Source organism: Diadema antillarum, unplaced genomic scaffold (genome assembly GCF_040938485.1).
Source record: "Diadema antillarum isolate AM-2024a unplaced genomic scaffold, OU_Dant_1.0 seq00001390_RagTag, whole genome shotgun sequence".
Lineage (NCBI taxonomy): Eukaryota > Metazoa > Echinodermata > Echinoidea > Diadematoida > Diadematidae > Diadema > Diadema antillarum.
Genome location: NW_027272145.1, coordinates 16,786 through 36,210, shown reverse-complemented (window position 1 = coordinate 36,210; position 19,425 = coordinate 16,786). Strand labels below are relative to the sequence as shown.

Below are 19,425 nucleotides of genomic sequence, written 5' to 3'. Positions count from 1 at the left end.
ATGCATTCAGCCCGTCAGCAGCCCGCGGGAGATGAATGCGATCGGATCGTGCGATCATGCGAGAGCTGAGCCGAGAGCTAGGCGTGTGTGTGTGTGCTTAGCTAGTGCGTGCATATGCAGCGCAATCAAAGACACGGCAGTCGCAAGTGACGTTGTTGTAGCAAAATGGCTGCGCCCACAGGGTTTTTGACGGAAGTGGTCGAAAAAGTTTCTTTCGTCAATAAGGTGAGGTGCCACATTTTCTATAGTCTGGATTATTTGCATGTCTATGAATATCCTTAATTTGGCAAAATCATACTTCGTATGAAAGTTTAGTTAAACTATCTGAATGTTAGAGCCTATTTCTTATAGCGATCTAGGTGTGTAAGTGTAGTTTAGTCCCACTAACTGCTTTTCATGTAAGTTACGATAATGAGAATGTGCGTGTGTGTCATACACATTTGACATTTTGCACTCATTGCTAAAGCTTCTGACCATTCGAGCATTTCCTGGACGAACACTGTTCTAGGGCTTTCTGTAGCTCATTTGGTAGAGCACCGGGCTAGCAATCCGGAGGTCGAGGTCTTGCCACTCTTCTTGGGCCTTGGGTTAAGCCGGGTTCAAATACCGGCGATGCACAATCCCATTTTCTTTGCTCATTTTCCACTAAGTTTATCTCCAGACTCCAATAGGTCTAGAACTAGAGTAGTAATACATAAATTTTATATTAATTTATTCAAATGCTATGATCCTATGGCTATGATGATGAATATGATGAGTATGAATTGTCTGGAATGTCATGACCACTCACCTGTTCACAGAGCTGACTTTGTATGCAAAGTCTCAAAGAACAGTAAATTTAACCAGCTTAATAGTGGACGTGGCTTGATGACTGCAGTAGGCCTTAGCCCTTACATTATAAAGTAGATTTACATGATTTAATGTAGATCCTCTCCAGTGTACCAAAGACCAAACAACCACAACTGAGTCAATGACGACATGTGCGTGTCTTTTGTGTTATGGCATCCACTGCCCAGACCAGGCCAACCACACATCCACAGCCACATGAGTGTTTAAAGTGTGGGTGTGTGATTGACATTAGAGTGGGTAATAGATGAAACGTTACAATACATGTCCAATTGTCCATACTGATCTTTGCCTTGGCTGGATCTGGAAGAGGCACACATACATATCATGTACATAATGTAGGCCAGTGTAGCAGCGGAAAGTGCCCCCCATAGCTACGCACCCTCCCTGCCTTAACTGCGACCAGCCCAAAAATGCAAGCTTATGAATGAAGTCCTGTCTCCACCAGTGGGCAGCGAATGCATCAGGCCACCTTTGAATCCCTACACAACTGTATAAGCTGTTATTTTCGTGTACAGATATACATAGACGTTTTCACGAGATGTTGTTTTCACGAATAGACATCAACGCTAATGTACCAGGTATAACACATGGTGACATTTTCATGTGTTGTTAAATCCAAATGTGATTCGAAAAAATTAATTGAAATTAAGCGCTCACGAAAATAACAGCTTATACAGTATTGTGCTATTGGGTCTTTTTAAACTCCAAGATTTCCTGATAGGCCATCTCACTGCCTCTGAGTAGAACCACATTCCACCTCAAAACAAGCACACAAAGTCAAGTCCATCAGTCTGTGGAATAGGCTGCATAGCCCATTGAAGGTTATTGAAAGAAAAAGAGGATGAAGAAGAAGAAGAAGGATAAAGCATTTTTTGGCTATTCTTTGTGGTCACAACAACCACTGAAGCCTTGGGACTCCAGGGACCTTCATAATGTCATGCGACCTTATATCCACTGAGCCACAAAAGCTTGGCTGCAATTTCACACCACATCATATTCAAATTGACTCTGAAAAATAAAGGAAAATCAGACAAACAAATTGGTAGAGGTTTCATGAATTCATATAAAGATTTAAAAATCTATTCAGTTTTTTAACCTTGAAATGCATTTGATACATGGTTCAGAGACAACAAAAATAAATCAGTCTGAATACACTTATGAAAAGAAGTCCTAGACACTACCTACGAGCTGGCTGAGAGAGTGTAAATGACTTTGCAGTCTTGTATTTCACTTGACAGAAGAGGAATGCTTAAACTTGTTCCAGTATGTTTATAAAGATGTTTGGTTTGTGCCAATCTCGATATCTCTTCTCCTTGGATCTGTGGACTTTGACATTGTGCTTACCAGACACTTCATAATACATGATAATTGTAAACTCTGATAACATTTCAATTTGTGTAAAGTAAAAATGAGTTTAATCACCAAACAGGATGATGGCTGGTTATTTCATTGCTTGTTAATTGCTGTCATAGGACAGTTATGCAGTGAGTTATATTTATTTGACAATTTAGATTTCCAATTTAAGGATGTATGTATGTAAACATACATGTATATTTACTTTATAGTGAATGATGAATATGATCAACATTTCTCTGTTAAAATCTAAAAGCTCTATGCATTGTTTATCAATTTTGTGTTTACATTTATGATGCTACGACTGTACTTTTATTCCTCATCTTTACATTGTTATTCCAGTGGCCAATGCTGTTGAAAGCTACTCAAGATGATGAAACTCCAACCCCTGGCTATCTTTACAATGACATAACAGGTATAATTTTGATGCAACGCCTAACAATTTGACTGAAGTACAGTATATATATGTACTTTGACACATGAGGATAGTGCTCAAACATTTTGTCGTGGGAAGTAACTTTTCACAAGCTACAAACTATTGGGGGCATAGGCGCCGGAAGTGGGGGATCAGGGGGGGCGGCCGCCCCCCCAATCCAAAAAGTGGGGGGGGCAAAACGCATTTTTGCCCCCCCCCCCCCCCAAAAAAAAAATGATAATAATAAAAATAAATGAATAAACAAAGAAAATAAAATAAATATGTATATATATGAATATAAGGGAAAAAATATGGCTACAAACCGCAGCTTTTGGACTGTAAAATGTCAAAATTTTCAAGCTCGCTCGCTTCGCTCGCTCGCATCCAGCAGTTGAGCCCGGTGCGCCTCCCCCTTAATTTCTAAAGCGAAAAACATAGCTACGACGGCAGTTGTTGGACTCTAGAATGTCAAAATTTTCAAGCTCGCTCGCTTCGCTCGCTCGCATTGAATCGTTATGCCATTCTCCTAATGTTGCTGACAGTAATTGCCAGTAGTTGCGCCCGATGCCCCCACCCCTTAATTTCCAAAGCGAAAGATAAATATAGCTACAAACGGGAGTTTTGGGACTGTAAAATGTCAAAGTTTTCAAGCTCGCTCGTTTCGCTCGCTCGCATTGAATCGTTATGCCACTCTCCTAATGTTGCTGCCAGTAATTGCAGCAGTTGCGTCCGATGCCCCCCCCCCCCTTAATTTCCAAAGCGAAAGATATAGCTACAAACGGGAGTTTTTGGACTGTAAAATGTCAAAATTTTCAAGCTCGCTCGCTTCGCTCGCTCGCATCCAGCAGCTGAGCCCGGTGCGCCTCCCCCTTAATTTCTAAAGCGAAAAACATAGCTACGACGGCAGTTGTTGGACTCTAGAATGTCAAAATTTTCAAGCTCGCTCGCTTCGCTCGCTCGCATTGAATCGTTATGCCATTCTCCTAATGTTGCTGACAGTAATTGCCAGTAGTTGCGCCCGATGCCCCCACCCCTTAATTTCCAAAGCGAAAGATAAATATAGCTACAAACGGGAGTTTTTGGACTGTAAAATGTCAAAGTTTTCAAGCTCGCTCGCTTCACTCGCTCGCATTGAATCGTTATGCCACTCTCCTAATGTTGCTGCCAGTAATTGCAGCAGTTGCGTCCGATGCCCCCCCCCCCCCTTAATTTCCAAAGCGAAAGATATAGCTACAAACGGGAGGTTTTGGACTGTAAAAATGTCAAAATTCTCAAGCTCGCTTGCTTTGCTCGCTCGCATTGAATCGTTATGTCATTCTCCTAATGTTGCTGCCAATAATTGCCAGCAGTTGCGCCCGATGCGCCCCCATTTATTTCAAAGCGAAATATGTAGCTACAATTAAAACTCCAGTTTGGAACTATAGAATATCAAAATTTTCAAGCTCGCTCGCTTCGCTCGCTCGCATTTTATTGTTATGCCATGCACCTTATGTTTAGCTGACAGTATATAATTTGTTGATCGTTTCACACCGTCATTCCATAAGCCATGTAAGGAAAACTTACAATGTTCCTCAATGACTGCGTTGTTGAATGTATCACATTCCGTAATTGTAGTCCCATTATTGCTCAGGCACACACGCACAAGCATACAGACCGTCAAAATTACTTTATGGTTCCCCCCATGTTTCGACCCACCGTACGCCACTTAACATATATACATACATATATAATAGATGTGTGTGTGTGTGTGTGTGTGCGTGTGTGTGTGTGTATGTGTATATTGTGTAACATATGCATGATCTAATCTTGAGCCCCCTCCAATGTTTGCCCCCCCAATCCAAAACTGCTTCCGGCGCGCCTGATTGGGGGGAAAAATAATTCATCAATTCATTCAGTCATTCATCCATATCTTTGCTTCACATTTCAAACATAATATTATTGTCTTCAGGAAGTCCCATTTGGTGGTATTTGGTGTACTAATTACTGTTGTTTATCAAATTTGGGTGTGGTTTTTTTTCACCATTGAGATTAATTATGTATTTGATATTGAAATGCATACTTAAATGCTTCTGATCAGTTATGATTTTCCTTCTGTATCAGTATCATTACCTGCCGTATGATTTCATGAACAATGATGTATAGCATGTGTTATAAATTTGACTATGTACATGATTCAGTACAGGCTGTTCTCTTGCAACTCTTTGTGATTGTACTTCCTGTTCCTACACTGGATCATTTTCAAAGTTCTCATTTCTATATGCTACATGTGGTCGTTGTTGCATAATGTGAAGATCGCTCCTTTCCATACATCACCCCCAAATTTGGGAATTCATAACCCTCCTTGCAAACAAATAAACTATCAAATTTGTTGCTTGAGAAGCACCTAAAATTTCAATCATTTCAGGATTGATATATAATATTTCAGACTGTTGTTTGTTTATGAGTATACATCCAGTGTGAGTTTATCATGCCTGATATATCATTATTTAATGTATAAAGCACCTTGTACCCTTTGGAAAAGGGGTTGTGAAAATGTCATGATGTACGTGCAGTGCACCCAGTTTGTACAACGCTGTATGTACCGGTATACATGCGCTTAAAACACACCGCAAAATTCTGAAGAGATGTGTTTTAATCTCCTGGTTCAAATGGGATAACAGGCAACAATAGGCAATTTTCGATTTTACCTCCTACTGGTTTTCTGAAGCTCTGACGTATGAATCTGGGAGCAACTGTCAGTGTCTTGTGGATTTCCTGGCAGACAGACTGGACAAGAACTCCTGTCATGTCAAGTTTAAGGTAATCTTGGCTCAAGAGTTTCTTCAGCTGCCATATGCCAAGTCAATTCATAAACCAACAATCATGTAAATTCACAGCCAGATATACTCACTCACAAGCTGGACTGTGGTATACTGGGTTTAAACCATTAGAATTATGTATTGAATGTTAGAAATCAAGCTGTCTTTACAATATTTGATAAATTACATTACCTCTTCTTCTTTTTTTTTTAGAGGGGGGCATACAAATATTTCATGTAAGAATTACTTGTACAGCAGGTCATGATGCCATATGTTTTGTAAGATCAACTTAATCTACATGATTTGAATAATGATATACATGCTCCCCAAAGATGGGTTAAACTCATTTCCAGTGTTCTGTGCTAAAAGAATTACTTTTTATTTTGCTCAAAAAAAGTGTATCATAAAAGGAAGCCGAGATAATATGAACATTTTTCATAGTGCATGAGTTGTCTAAAGACTGCTGGTTTGATCAGAGGAAGCTGATGAAAAAAAAATGACCACTTTCTATCTGACAAGTGAGAAGAAACAGCAGATCTTTAGAACACAATTTTCATTACTGTGTAGCACATTTTTCAATATCAGGATTTAGGGTATGAGTACCCTATATCTTCACCCCTCTGCGAAATGATATCTTGCTCTCAATATCAAAATTGTTTTTCATTTCTCGAGGGCATTTATAATAGATGCTTTGTGGGGCAAAAATTCTCCAGCCTTAAGTGTAGGTGTTACCACAGTCGCAGATCCAGAGGGGGGCATACATTGTACCAGGTGCACACCCCCTTTATTTTTCGTTAAAAACAAAAGAAATTTTAAAAAATGAAATGAAACCCGGAAGTGGCACCAGAAATATCAGTTGCCCCCCCCCCCCCCCCCCCCCAACAAAATTCCTGGATCCGCCCCTGTACCATGACCTATTCGATGAAAGCAAAAAAAACCCAATGTCATTGCAGACTATCACAAATGTTGGATTATGGGGTATTTTGGTCTACAGTACAGTTAGATCCAAGCAGGAGATTGTAATATTGAATATGATATTCACAATATGATCCAGGGGATGTTGTCAAAGTTATTAGTATTACATTACATATATAAAGAAAGAATCATATACCAGTAATTGCATTTGCCAGCAAATTGCTTCTTTTCACCACTTTGTAATTACATCATTTAGGTTCTTAAAGTGATGCTACACATAGTGGACCACGGCCATGAGGCATTCTCTGACAGGTTGAGGAACAAAGCAAAGGGCATTCAACTCTCAACAAGTAAGAGCAACGCAGTATGTCATAAACCTGGTCATGTACTCATTGACAGATTCCAGATGTATATCATGACACATGCCATCCTAGAACTATCTCCAGGACTTGGATGAGATGATTTCTCCTCAAGAATAGGCAAATTCAACCACATTGACTCTTTACATACTGTTGTTTTTGGTTCAAGTACATATCTAAACCAAATGTGTTGTGTCTAGGGTTTTTACACCTCTGGAAGATTTATGTAGGTGTATATTAGGTTGTCTCATTGATGTTGTCTTTTATTAGATAACCAGACTGTGCATACAGTAAACTGATACTAGTAATGGTTTTGTTAAAAGATCAGATATTTAGCTGTTTAAATGCTATTTTATTGATGCAGAGAAACAATACATTATTCTCATTGCTTGAGCACAGAGTGTGCCCTTGTAAGCTGATGTTGATATTGGCAATTCATTGCTAACAGCAAAATAGGCTTGAGCTCGTTTGTCTGTGCAAGGATGTTTGAAAAGGTGGAGATACCTCAAACCTGGTGTTACTATCACATAGGTTGTATACCTTTAGGTTTTACCAAACTGAAATACAAACATGCACAGATTAGGGGTCCTCTCATGGTGAATTTATATGCGTTAGAATTGATTGTAAATCTGACAAAACTCTGAACTCAGTGGCTATTCATGCGTCGCAGTACTTGCACAAACTGGGCTGTAATGTCAGATAGCATCAAAATATGTTATACTGAAAAAAAAACACAATTAAAAAAAAAAGATCTAGTGATATCTGGAAACTGAATTTCTCCCTCACAGAATACAGTGGCCCTCCACATCCCTTGCATGGCATGGCTCCTTATGTAGCTGTCAGAAAAACAGCAAAGGTAAAATTGCATTTTATGCTTTGGCAATGTTTAATTGAATGAAGTCAGTGTTGAGTCATTTCCACATTTTTGTTTTGCCTTTTCACCTTTATGTCATTATGTGTTGTGTTGTTGTTGTTTTTTTGTCAGTAGAGAAATCTTTCTCAAGTTGAGATGGCTAGAGTTAGCATCAATTTCTATAGCTGTAGTAGCTCTCTCAATTGCTTCAGTTTTCTCACTGATAGTATTTGATGTTTTAGTGACTGTGTATGAAATTTTATTTCAAACTGCCTCAATAGGTTTGGCATTGGAGGATGAAAATGTCTCTTTGTGATTTAATTCTTATTCTTGTGATAGCACAAGGAATTCCGTAGTCGCCTGAGCACAAAGTATTTATCAGTGTATCAGGTTAATGTATATGGGGAAGGTGCTATAACTAATTTGTATAATGTTATGTGTATCTCCTGGTATGTAATTTTGGAAGACATTTTTTTTTTTTTAATCAGGGCAACTTAGTCCACAAAATGTTTATCTCCTGGTATGTAATTTTTGAAGACATTTTTTATTTTTAAATCAGGGCAACTTAGTCCCCAAAATAAAAACAATAACAGCAACAAGAAAACATTTTTGTTTTTTTTTTTTGCAATGAAGCACTGCTTACTGTCAATGTGTGTTCTTTGCCAGGAGCTGAGTGAGAAATTATTTGATACAGAAGCCTCGTCCAGGAGGAGTTCATCTCAGCGTACAGGAAGGTCTGGTCACATGACGCAAGCAACCAGAAAGATGGACGGCATTGGGAATTCCCCAATATCTGCACAGAGTGAGACATTTTCTCTTTTGATCAAGCATTTTATGTCCGTCAAGAATCCGTATTATGTAGTAATGCATTTTGATTCTGTCTACTCAAAACTTTTTCTTTTTTTCAATCATATAATACAGGTCTCACACATACGTACACACACAAAAAACACATATTACCCAACAACATACACTCATTATATCAACTTATTTGGGTATTCTTGAAGCGTCTTTTGTGTCTTCATGTGTGTATGTGTGTGTGGATATTCATATTACTGTATACGCCATATATTTGCAGAATCTATTTTGTCGCAAATCGGGACTTTCTGACAATTTCACAAGTGCTTAAATTTGCAATTGCGGAGTGAAATACTGAATGGAGAAACGTATATATGCATGCACGTCACATTCATGTCAAGATAAGTGTTGATATTTTTGCGTTTTTTTAAATTTGCGAAAAGCACCCGACTTGCGAAATTCATGATGATATAAACTCACGAAATATTTGGCGTATACAGTATGTTTGCACTACATGTTTGTACTTGTGTGTATTTGTTTCTGCACCTGTGTTTTCAGAGCCTGTGACTATTGAATCTCTTGGTGAGTCAGTGAAGGAAGGCCTGCAGCACATTGCCAATAGACTGAGCGGAGAGAACAAGATCTCACTGGCGTCCTCTCAGTCTGGCTCAGGGTACAGGGCTCTCCATGGCAACGATGCAGGGTCATCGCACTATGACTCACATGGGTTTACCACACAGGGTATGTTGATTCCCCGTCACATGATAAGTCACATCATAAGCAATTTTTTTCACTGCTTAACATAGTTTGTTTGTTCGGTACAATTCATGAGATAGGTTCTCATCGTTACAGCAGTGTATTTACAGAAATGTTTTAATACAATTTTTTGTGACAAGAGGCATTAGTTTCTTTCCTTTGATGTGATATTCCATGTTTGCTTGTTTGTTTGCTTTTTTTTTTATAGTGTGTCTCAACCCTCTAGTATTTCAGGGGAAACATTCATCAAACTACTTACTGGCATATGAAAAAAGATATCACAATTATCCTAGACCTCTCAATCAAATCAAGTTCATAGTTAAATATGTTTGTCCACCCTATCTCAACTTTTAGCAGGTGCCTTTTTTTTTTAATTCTACAAAGTGCACTCCTTTGTAGAGTCCTAACATGTCTATTATATAGACATAGTGATATGTCTATGGCAACAAGCTTTCCACATAGGTATTGGAATTCAGGCTTACTTTGCTCAAGTTTTGTTTTTAAAAGTAAAACTCTCATTTCTCTACTGCCATGGATTATAATGCTGATTGAGCTTGTGCCTTAAATCTGTATTCCTAAACAGAAGCACTGATCATACAGTAAAGGAAGCCTGTATGAATTGTTCTCCTCGGATTCCAATTTTGTACCAAATTGCTTTCCCCTATCCTGGTAAATGGTAGGAAAATTGCATGTGTCAAATTTTAGGTTTAAGAACAAAGTAACCGCAAATCTAAAAATGTGATATGATGCAAACTTACTGCTCTTCCTATCTTTATCAGGTTTCATCAACTCTAGATCACCAGCATTCCCTCGTCACATTTCAGACTCCAGTAACTACACACCGGTTACAATAGGCAACGATGATGATGGTGATGGTGATGGGGATGATGCCCCTAGAAGCACCGGTAGCCATGTGATGCGAACACTGTCCTCAACCAAAGCAGGTAGCATCATGAGACATGAGTCTTTATTAATATAGTGCCCCTTGTAAGTGCATTAGACCGTGAACTGTCCTGTGGTGTGATCTCACCTCAAAACAGCTGTTCCTTATCGAGTGGTGGTTTGTGTTGTATTTCTTGTTCCACAAGTGATCCTGACATTTCACGTCAAATTGTGAGAGAAAGAAGAGAGACATTATAATTTACATAATTTGATGAAACATATGACAAAATATGACAAATTTGATTCCATAAAACTTACAGTAAGCTGATGCATTTCATTATTTGAATTGTTCAAACAAAGTTTGAAGGGGGTATATAGGAATCAGCGGACGGTCGGGCGGCCGGTCCGTTGCAAATCTTGCGTCGCGAACTACTTCCTCAGTTTTCAACCGATTCCCATAAAACTTGGCACAGATGTGTGCCTTGGGTTGTAGATGTGCAAGACGTATTTTTTCACAGTACCCAAAAGTACGTTGCCATGGTAACAGCATATTATGGGCAAAAATGGGTACAAATCTTGCGTCGCGAACTCCTCCCACAGTTTTTGATCAATTTTTATGAAATTAGGTACAGATGTTCATCTGAATATGTTAATGTGCAAGACACATATTTCCGCAGTGGCAAAAAGTGCGTTGCCATGGTAACGGCATGTTATTGGTAAAATATAGGGCAAAATGCTTCATGGCAAAACTGCTTCATCAGTGTTCTTCCAATTCTCATGGAATTCATATTGAATGTTTGTCTTAGGATATAGGTCAGCATGACACATTTCTTGACAGTGACAAAAAGTATGTTGCCATGGTAACAGCTCACATATTATGAGCCAAAATGATGGAAAATTTTGTGTTGCAAACTACTTCCTCAGTTTTTGCCCAATTTCCATGAAACTTGTTACAGATGTGTGCCTTTGGTTGTAGATGTGCAAGACGCATTTTTTGACAGTACCCGAAAGTATGTTGCCATGGTAACGGCATATTAATGGCAGAAGATCAAGGAAAGATCTTGCGGATTTAACTACTTCCTCAGTTTTTTGACCAAAGCTTATGAAATGTGGCACACACCTTGATCTTGGTGGGAAGATGTGGAAGACATATTTTTCGGATGTGTCGGAAGCTGCGTTGCCATGGTAACGGCATATAAATGGCAGAAGATCAAGGAAAGATCTTGCGGATTGAACTACTTCCTCTGTATTCGACTGAAGCTCATGAAATGTGGCACACACATTGGTCTTGGTGGGAAGATGTGCAAGACATATTTTTTGGACGTGTCGGAAGCTGCGTTGCCATGGTAACTGCATGTTAATGGCGGAAGATCAAGGAAAGATCTTGTGGATTGAACTACTTCCTCAGTTTTTGACAAAAGCTTATGAAATGTGGCACACACAATAGTCTTGGTGGGAAGATGTGCAAGACATATTTTTCGGACGTGTCGGAAGCTGCGTTGCCATGGTAACGGCATTTAAATGGCAGAAGATCAAGGAAAGATCATTCCTTGGGTAAGACTGTCGTCACGGGGCGGGGGTATTAATCACCTTCAGTGATATTTCTAGTTGTTTTAAAATTCCCTCTTTTCCAGCTGTCCCAGATAGGGATGAAAAGACAACTGATTTGCTGTTGGATAGCAGAGGAGGAAAAAGAAGCAATAGTTCAAAGGGCAGTGATCAGTTGAGCGGTGCTAGTTCTGACTTGTCAGAAAGGTGAGTAACATTTCTGGACGAATATATGATGCTCAAAAATTGTTTGCAATGACTCAAGTACAAATGCAAGTTGTTGACATGTTTACTTTCCCCAATTTGACAGTTAACAGGAGAATGTTAAACCTGAGGTCTTGTAGAGTATGATGAGAACAAGATGAAAAGCATGGACAAGAGGTTACAGAAAGACAATGATTTTGCACACACCAAATCTAATTTAAATTGCACTATTGTGTAACAGCAAAACTTGAAATTGACACCTGTTACATAATCTCTCCACAGGCTAGAGTCAGTTGCCGTGGCGGATTGGTCTCAAGAAGTGTCTTTGGTAGAGACGTTCATCTCAAACAGTGAAACCAGACAAACACCACCTAAGGGAGAGCTGCAGCAGTTTGTCAAAGGGTACGACAGACTGAATTTAGAGTCAGTGAAATATGGTATAGGTAGAATTGCATTGAAAGAGAATATACCCAAAATATGTGATGTGTTAATAAAATGATGAAACAGATTCTAGTCAAATGATCGGTTGAGAGCTTACATGCGTGACCAGGACTTTACTTTATCCACACTTGGTACCTTCGAAACGGTCCAAACATCCTTGGCTGTTGCCTCAGGTGTGTTGGACTGTTCTAAATGTACAATGTGTGTGTGTGTGTTTCTCTCTCTCCTCTTTTCACTTTCCAATTGCGTAATTTAACTTATGACTAAATTCAAACCCCTTCTGGGGGGTGTTTCATAAAGCTGTTCTTAAAGTTACGAACGACTTAAGAACGACTGGTGATCAGTTCTTGTGAAAAATAGCACATCAGAATGTGTTCCAGTCGTTCTTAAAGGACAAGTTCACCTTCATAAACATAAGGATTGAGAGAATGCAACAATATTAGTAGAACACATCAGTGAAAGTTTGAGGAAAATTGGACAATCGATGCAAAAGTTATGAATTTTTAAAATTTTTGTGTTGGAACCGCTGGATGAGGAGACTACTACAGCTTGTGCGTCATATGCGTACAACAGTATAAAGAAAATGTAAAAGAAAATTCAACATATTTTCACTTTTTTCGCATAATAAAAGAGCTCTTGACTTGCCTCTTTCTAAAGGCAGGGGGAATAATATTGCCCATAACATTTGTCGGTAACGAGTCAGGGGAATGTGTACTTTTTTCAAAAGATGGAATTTTGTGAAATTCTCTTTATATTTTCCTTATATTGTTGTACGCAAGTTATTCATACACTGCAGTAGTCTTCTCATCCAGCGGTTGCTGCACAAAAATTTTAAAGATTCATAACTTTTGAACGGATTGTCTGATTTTCCTCAAACTTTCAATGATGTGTTCTACTAATATTGCTACATTCTCTCAATCCTTATGTTTATAAAGGTGAACTTGTCCTTTAAGTCGTTCGTAACGGTAAGAACAGCTTTATGAAACACCCCCTATTATCATATTTGTCTACCTTCCATAGCTCTTCTCTTGCCCATTTCCTCCCCCATTTCCTCTGTTTTTCCATTGTTACTTTGATCCACCATCCACTCATTTATTTATTGCCTCATTCCAGGAGCTCATCATTAAACTGTCAAAAGATACTTGACCTGCTGACGGCCAGCATAAAGTCTTCACCTGGCAACCAGTTGGTGAGAATCTGGTCTGATTTCACTCTGGAATTTAGTCGTCAGCCCCCACCCCCCCCCCCCCCATTTCATTTATAAAAAAAAAAAGAAAAAAAAGAAAGTTGCTATGATAAGCAACTCTTGCTGCCAAAGCAAGTGTCATAGTAATGGCAAGAATCCCTGCTTTCTGGTTGGCTATTGTTGTGGAAAGTTTTTTTATTAGCAAGAGTTGCTGTCCTAATATACCTAATAAAATGTGACCCTGCTGTTGGTCAAAGGGCTTTACAACTTACCTAATCCAATGAAAAGGGCTTTTTGGAGAGTAGTGCTTACACTGAAGTGACTACCTTTACTTAACATCATTACTGTTACAGACAGGAAACCGGGTGCACTACTTTCAAGCATATAAGAGACACTTTTTGGGAATAATTTTGTGCTCAATTTCCAATAAATTCATTAAAATGATTTTGAAATGATTCCTCATTTCACTCTGGACTGAAGCAGTCTTAGCTGTCTTTGTGTTCTTTTTCTCTGTGATAGAAGTCTGCTGAAACACAAACAAACAAATGATTCAATGTGAAGGGAAATTGTTGCTTTGGTGAAATCTCAAACTTCAATATGTCTCATGGCTATACAAAAGTCAGTACTCACTCAGTATAACTACCAAGTATGATATAGTGCTATGGTTAGCAACACAAAAATTGTGTAGATATTTGTCATATCTGTATTCATTGCAGCTGGAACCCACCTAACCACATGAAATTTTACAATAATGAAGACACTCCTTATCTTTTTTTTTTCTTGTCTCTCCCAAACATTTCTCTTAATCTATCTATCTACCCATCTGCCAGTTGATATGTGTTTGTATATCTACTTTTCTTTCTGTGTATTTATATATATATTTCTACCTATCTCTTTCTGATTGCAGCGATGTCTCTTTGGCATTGAAGGGATTGTGAAGGAGGACCTGGTCTCATCGGATGTAGCCCTGGCCCTTCTCAGCTCTCATCTCTCGGCCCTTACGACCAGCCCAGACAGGGCCATCAGATCCAAAGCTCTCAAGGTGAAATTTGCCTTTTTATACCCCGTTTATACTACTGCCAAAATTTGGTGCCTCCTCGAACCGTTTCAAAAACCCTTTTGAAAAAGTAATCTCTTGTTAGTTTATACTGCTCTGGCTGCCCGCCCAAAGCAGACCTTGACTGGCTCCATTTTCGTTGTGACTGAGTTCTCCTTTGATAACTGCAAACGCAATTGAGTGCGAAGGTGTGCCAATTGTGCAGCCGCAGTCAGTCAAAATGGCTGCTTCGTTTATGTTGGCTGGCAATGACCTTCAGTGATTAACTTTGTTGTCAGCCAAAAACTGTTTTTCAAAAACTGTAGCATTTATACTGCAGCCGAGGCTCTTCAAGGTGCCAATAGAACATCATGTCAGTTGACTAACCCTGTTTGGGATTTTTATTGTTATCTAATGTTTTTCTTTAACTGCGCACATTGAAAGTGAGATGAGATTTGTATTTACTCCCACATGTTGCAAATTTGTTTCCATTGTAGTAGTAGTGTGGAATTATTCTGTAATGTTCATGGGTCAATTCCTATGTTTACTTTCAGACATTCTACATTTCACAGCGGTTTTAACATCTATACATCTACAGTATTATTTAAGTTTGTATGTTTCTGCTTTTTTTATTTGTTACTTTAGATTTTACGGCAGCTGGAAAGATTAGAGGCTGACACCAGACTAGATCAGCCCGTGATGTCTGATGCACAACTCATTCCCCAACCAGATTTGGACCTTTCCAGAGTGCAGATACCAACAGACAGTCAAGAGTTGCAATCTACAACTGACATACCTTCAACATCGAACTCGGTAGGGTCCCTTTTCAGTGGCATGAGTCTGGCTGAGAAGACTCCCTCAGCAAAGTCCCATCAGGGTGTGCCGTCAGAAGCTGGACTTCTGTTAGGAGGTCTTCCGCCCCAATCCCCGTCATCTCATGTAGACGTTTCACTTCTAGACTCAAAAGTTGAGGGAAAGGAGAGCATGTTGTGCGAGGATCTTTTACTCACCGATGGGATAAAAGATCCACAAACAAAAGAGGATGGTCAAATCCAACAAGCAGTATTCATTCCTCCCGGTCAAGACATCAACCAGGTAAACTTCACACCACCCACACAGCAACTGAACAAAGGAGATGTTACAAGCTCTGGCGCCAGGGTAGATCCGTTGATGTCCAGAGAAGCGGGCTTTGCAGAATTATGGAGCAGCATCTCACCCAACGACTCACCAACAAAAAAGCCCCTCAAGAAGCCACCACTGCCCACCTCGAGCGGAGTCCCAAGTGTTCACGGCAGCCCGCTAAGATCAAGTGCTCAGCCTGGTCTCACGTCACAGCAGATTGCCAGCCTGTACCCGCAGCTATCTAACTCAGTGCTGAGCGGCGCGAGCTCGACCCCTCTCAACCTTGCCACCAAGCCGACCACGGGGTTTGGATTCGTGGCAAGCGGGGATGGGGAAGACAAGCAGACGCGGACATCCTCCACGCGGGATGTGTTCAGCTTCGTGCAGGATGCACTGAAAAGTGGCAAGAAATGACGAGTCCTTCTCGGAATGTGTTTTGATGGAATGTGCAATCTTACTCGACAGAAAAACTTTTCTGTGCAAAAGTATGCTCTCTCAGTACCCTTTTGTGATTAAAAAGGGGGAAAAAAGTGCAAGGTGTATTTTAAGACATTGAAATAGTAATGTATTTGATTTCATTGTATGCAGTTTGCATTCCAAGTAAGGGGTGGTTTTCTTCTGCAAGGTAGAAACCCATCTTCTTTTGTTCCCCCTTAGTTTTCACCAACTTCAGCTTAAGGTTGCATGTGAAACTGAATGAAAATGTGCCAATGTTTGTCAAATACTCATTGAACAATGAGAAATGAAATCTTGATTTCCTTTTATTTCTGGTTTATACTCAAGGCTTGTTCCCGTTGCCTGTAAATTGTAAGTGTGTGTAGCTATACTTAATGATTATAAAAGTATATGCAAGTTTACCGATTGTCAACATTTGTAATATCTGTCAATATTAGCCCCCTCAAAAATAAAAAAGAAAAAGATAACACAAACAAAAATGCGCTAAATTGCACCATTTGGGCACCTTTCCTCTGGGAGATGGGACACACCATCAGCTGGATTTATTTTCTAAGTTGACATATCTCCACTGCCCATATTCAGAGCCCTCATGGATAGTGGAGATCCTGTTGGCCACAACAGCCTTGAGAGCTGCAACCTCTGCTGCCTTTTGGCAGCTCTCTTTGCTCTTGCATTAACCCTAAAAAGACTGGGGGGGGGGGCCTAAAAGGGCCCCCCTCGACATTTCGCGCGATTACTCTGCAACACGCAATGCTCTCGCCGCGATGCTCTATGACTTTTTTCTTTCGAGTTTCCCGCACATTTTGACACCAAATTTTTGACGCCCGGGGGTACGGTTTTGAAGTTACATAACTTTTTGTACATGCACGTGAGTCCGAAAATGGCTCAAATATGTGATTTTGTGTACAAAGTCAATGCAAATTGAGTTTTTTCACATGGTTCATATAAATATACTTATTTTTACTCTCAATGGCTAAAATTAATTTGTTTTAGGAGTATTATGCTTCAAAAAGTGTCTGCCACAAATTTTGTTTAAAAAAACAACAAAAACAAAAGGTCAAAAAACAAAGAAATACATAAGAAATTCATAAAACAATAAAATTAATAAGAAATTAATTTTGATACCGAATTTTTTTTCAAGTACATTTGCTAAGAATGCCACAAAGAATAATTAGACTAAAAAAGAGCACTTTTGGAGCTTTATTTACTGATTTAGACCAAAGAGTCTGATTTCTTGCATAAGTTAGCATAATTAATCAAAATAAAATAAAAGAAGACTATTTTGTAAAATTTGAATATACGATCTTGTAGATTACATCGCAAACTACCGTTGTGCAAATTTCCGCGGCGATCGCGTGATCCACGGCCGAGATCTTAAGGGGGGGCCCTTTAGGCCCCCCCAGTCTTTCCAGCTACCAAAATAGCCCAGTCTTTTTAGGGTTAAGTTGTGAACTGGTTGTGGTGGCACTGCTCACCTGATTAGCACAGCCTTCTGGCCTTATCAGTGTCCTCAAGTTTAGTGTCCATTTTGGCCAAATCCTTCTGTGTGGTAATGACTGTCTTCACAATGTCCTGTTGTTTGGCTGCATTACAGGTTCAACAGTTTCAGGTAGACATCAATTTCTTCGTACATTTTGCCCATCGGCTCTTGAAATGTTGGTGCGAGGTGAACACTTTCTGTTTATCCGAGTAGTGGAATCTTTATGAAGAGATTGGCTATGGCAAAGCCCTCATATAAAGAACAATGCTACTTTGCATGTCCAAACCCTTTCATATTTCTTTGTTGTTGCTGTTTATGTATCTTGATACAATGAGAAACCTAATACATATAAGGTAATCGTTATGGTTTTTTTGTCATTGTGTGAGGTTCCACTGTACATGGGTGGACTGAAATACTAGTAGCTTTGACTTAGAAAAGATTTGACTTATGAGGGATTAAAATAAATAGAATATAAAAAGAAGAGGACTTGAAAAGACCTTCAACTTCAATGATTATTTGACGTATTGACTGTATTTCAAGTGGCCAAGCTGCAGTGTACTACCCACATGAGTACTTGTAACAAACTACCATATTCCACAATTTTGGACATACATTGTATTTGTTTTATCCTGCAATAATGCCGCTTGGTACATCACTTGGAAGTCAAGTATCAAGAAACTGTACTAGCAATACACAAGCTCTCTTTATTACAAGGTTATCATGATAGCATAAACCGTAACCATAACGAAATGGGGACTGGTTCAGTGTTCTGCATGTTGTGAAATGTTCTTTCAGCTGGATCAAAAAGGGTAACAGTTGGCTTTGCTCTATGCAAGTGAAAATATGCTTGTCATCATAAAGCTCACAAAATTAACTTACTGTAAATGTTGGTGCATGAGCAGATGTTACAAAGGCCAATATGACTTGCCCTTGTGTCATATAGAGTTATCCCTGCCTCTTTGTTGAGGTTGGATATTACAGCTGCATTTGCTATGTTCACAAAATATATTTTTATTTTATCAGTGTCTGAAAAATAAAAAATGAGTACTGTACCTGGATCTGTCACTTTGTGCAAGCTATTCTTTAGTCTGTGTTATGTAGTTTCAATATTCAGTTCTACAGTTACCACGTTCTATCTGTGCTCCTAAAATACATCTTGTACAGTGCATTGTATTTCTCGCTCACATAATTTCTGCCCCTGGAAGTCCAAGGAAACTTTAAAAGGCACAATGAGGAATGATACCTTGAGCAAGTGCACCAGTTTGAATGAAAACTGGATAGCATAATAATGTCCTTTGATTTAAAAGGCATAATTCCTGAAGGATGGAGCTCACTCATTTTTTCACACTCACACACACATACACACACACACACACACACACACACACACACACACACATTCACAAGCACAAGGATCTCTACATTTCAGCACTGAATGAGCATGTGGGAATGACATTTTCCTTGGGGTAATTTCTGTTGTAATTCATCAAACTGTAGTATTTGTATTACAGTCATGTAAAATGTCCCTGGCACACTCCAGGACCAAGGCAGAACACTTACCTAGGCTTTTGCTAGCCTGCCTCTCTCCCTTCCTCTCTCCCTCTCTTCCTCTGTCTCTTTTCTTTTGAGGTTCTATTTCCCAATCACTGGTATTGCACTTGGGAACTTGCGTTACAATGAAGTCTGTAAAATTCATACAGTGGAAACTTGTTACTTGTATTAGAAGGTCCTGGGACCAAAAAAATTTTGTTTGTTATACTGTATCAGATATTTTGTTACATCAGTTGTCAATAAACAATACAAAACAAAGCAAAATTTTCTTTGGGACAAGAAAAGTTAGTTTGTTATACAGTTGTACACATGTATGAGGTATTTTGTTATATCAGATCTCTTTATATCAAGCTTTCACTGTACCTATTTTTATTTCTAGGCTAAAATGGGCCACCATAAGATACAAACAAAGAAGCACATGTA

General features: G+C 39.2%; 1 protein-coding gene across 1 annotated transcript; it reads left to right on the top strand.

Annotated features, from left to right (window-relative positions):
- Positions 1-165: 165 nt before the first annotated feature.
- On the top strand, positions 166-15,929 carry LOC139708932 (AP-4 complex accessory subunit tepsin-like). The gene is made up of 13 exons (XM_071620899.1): positions 166-225; positions 2,545-2,617; positions 5,325-5,416; positions 6,587-6,680; positions 7,478-7,545; positions 8,209-8,344; positions 8,899-9,081; positions 9,876-10,040; positions 11,613-11,733; positions 12,013-12,132; positions 13,285-13,360; positions 14,265-14,399; positions 15,039-15,929. The coding sequence occupies exons 1-13, from the start codon at positions 166-168 to the stop codon at positions 15,927-15,929; spliced, it is 2,214 nt and encodes a 737-aa protein (XP_071477000.1).
- Positions 15,930-19,425: the final 3,496 nt, after the last annotated feature.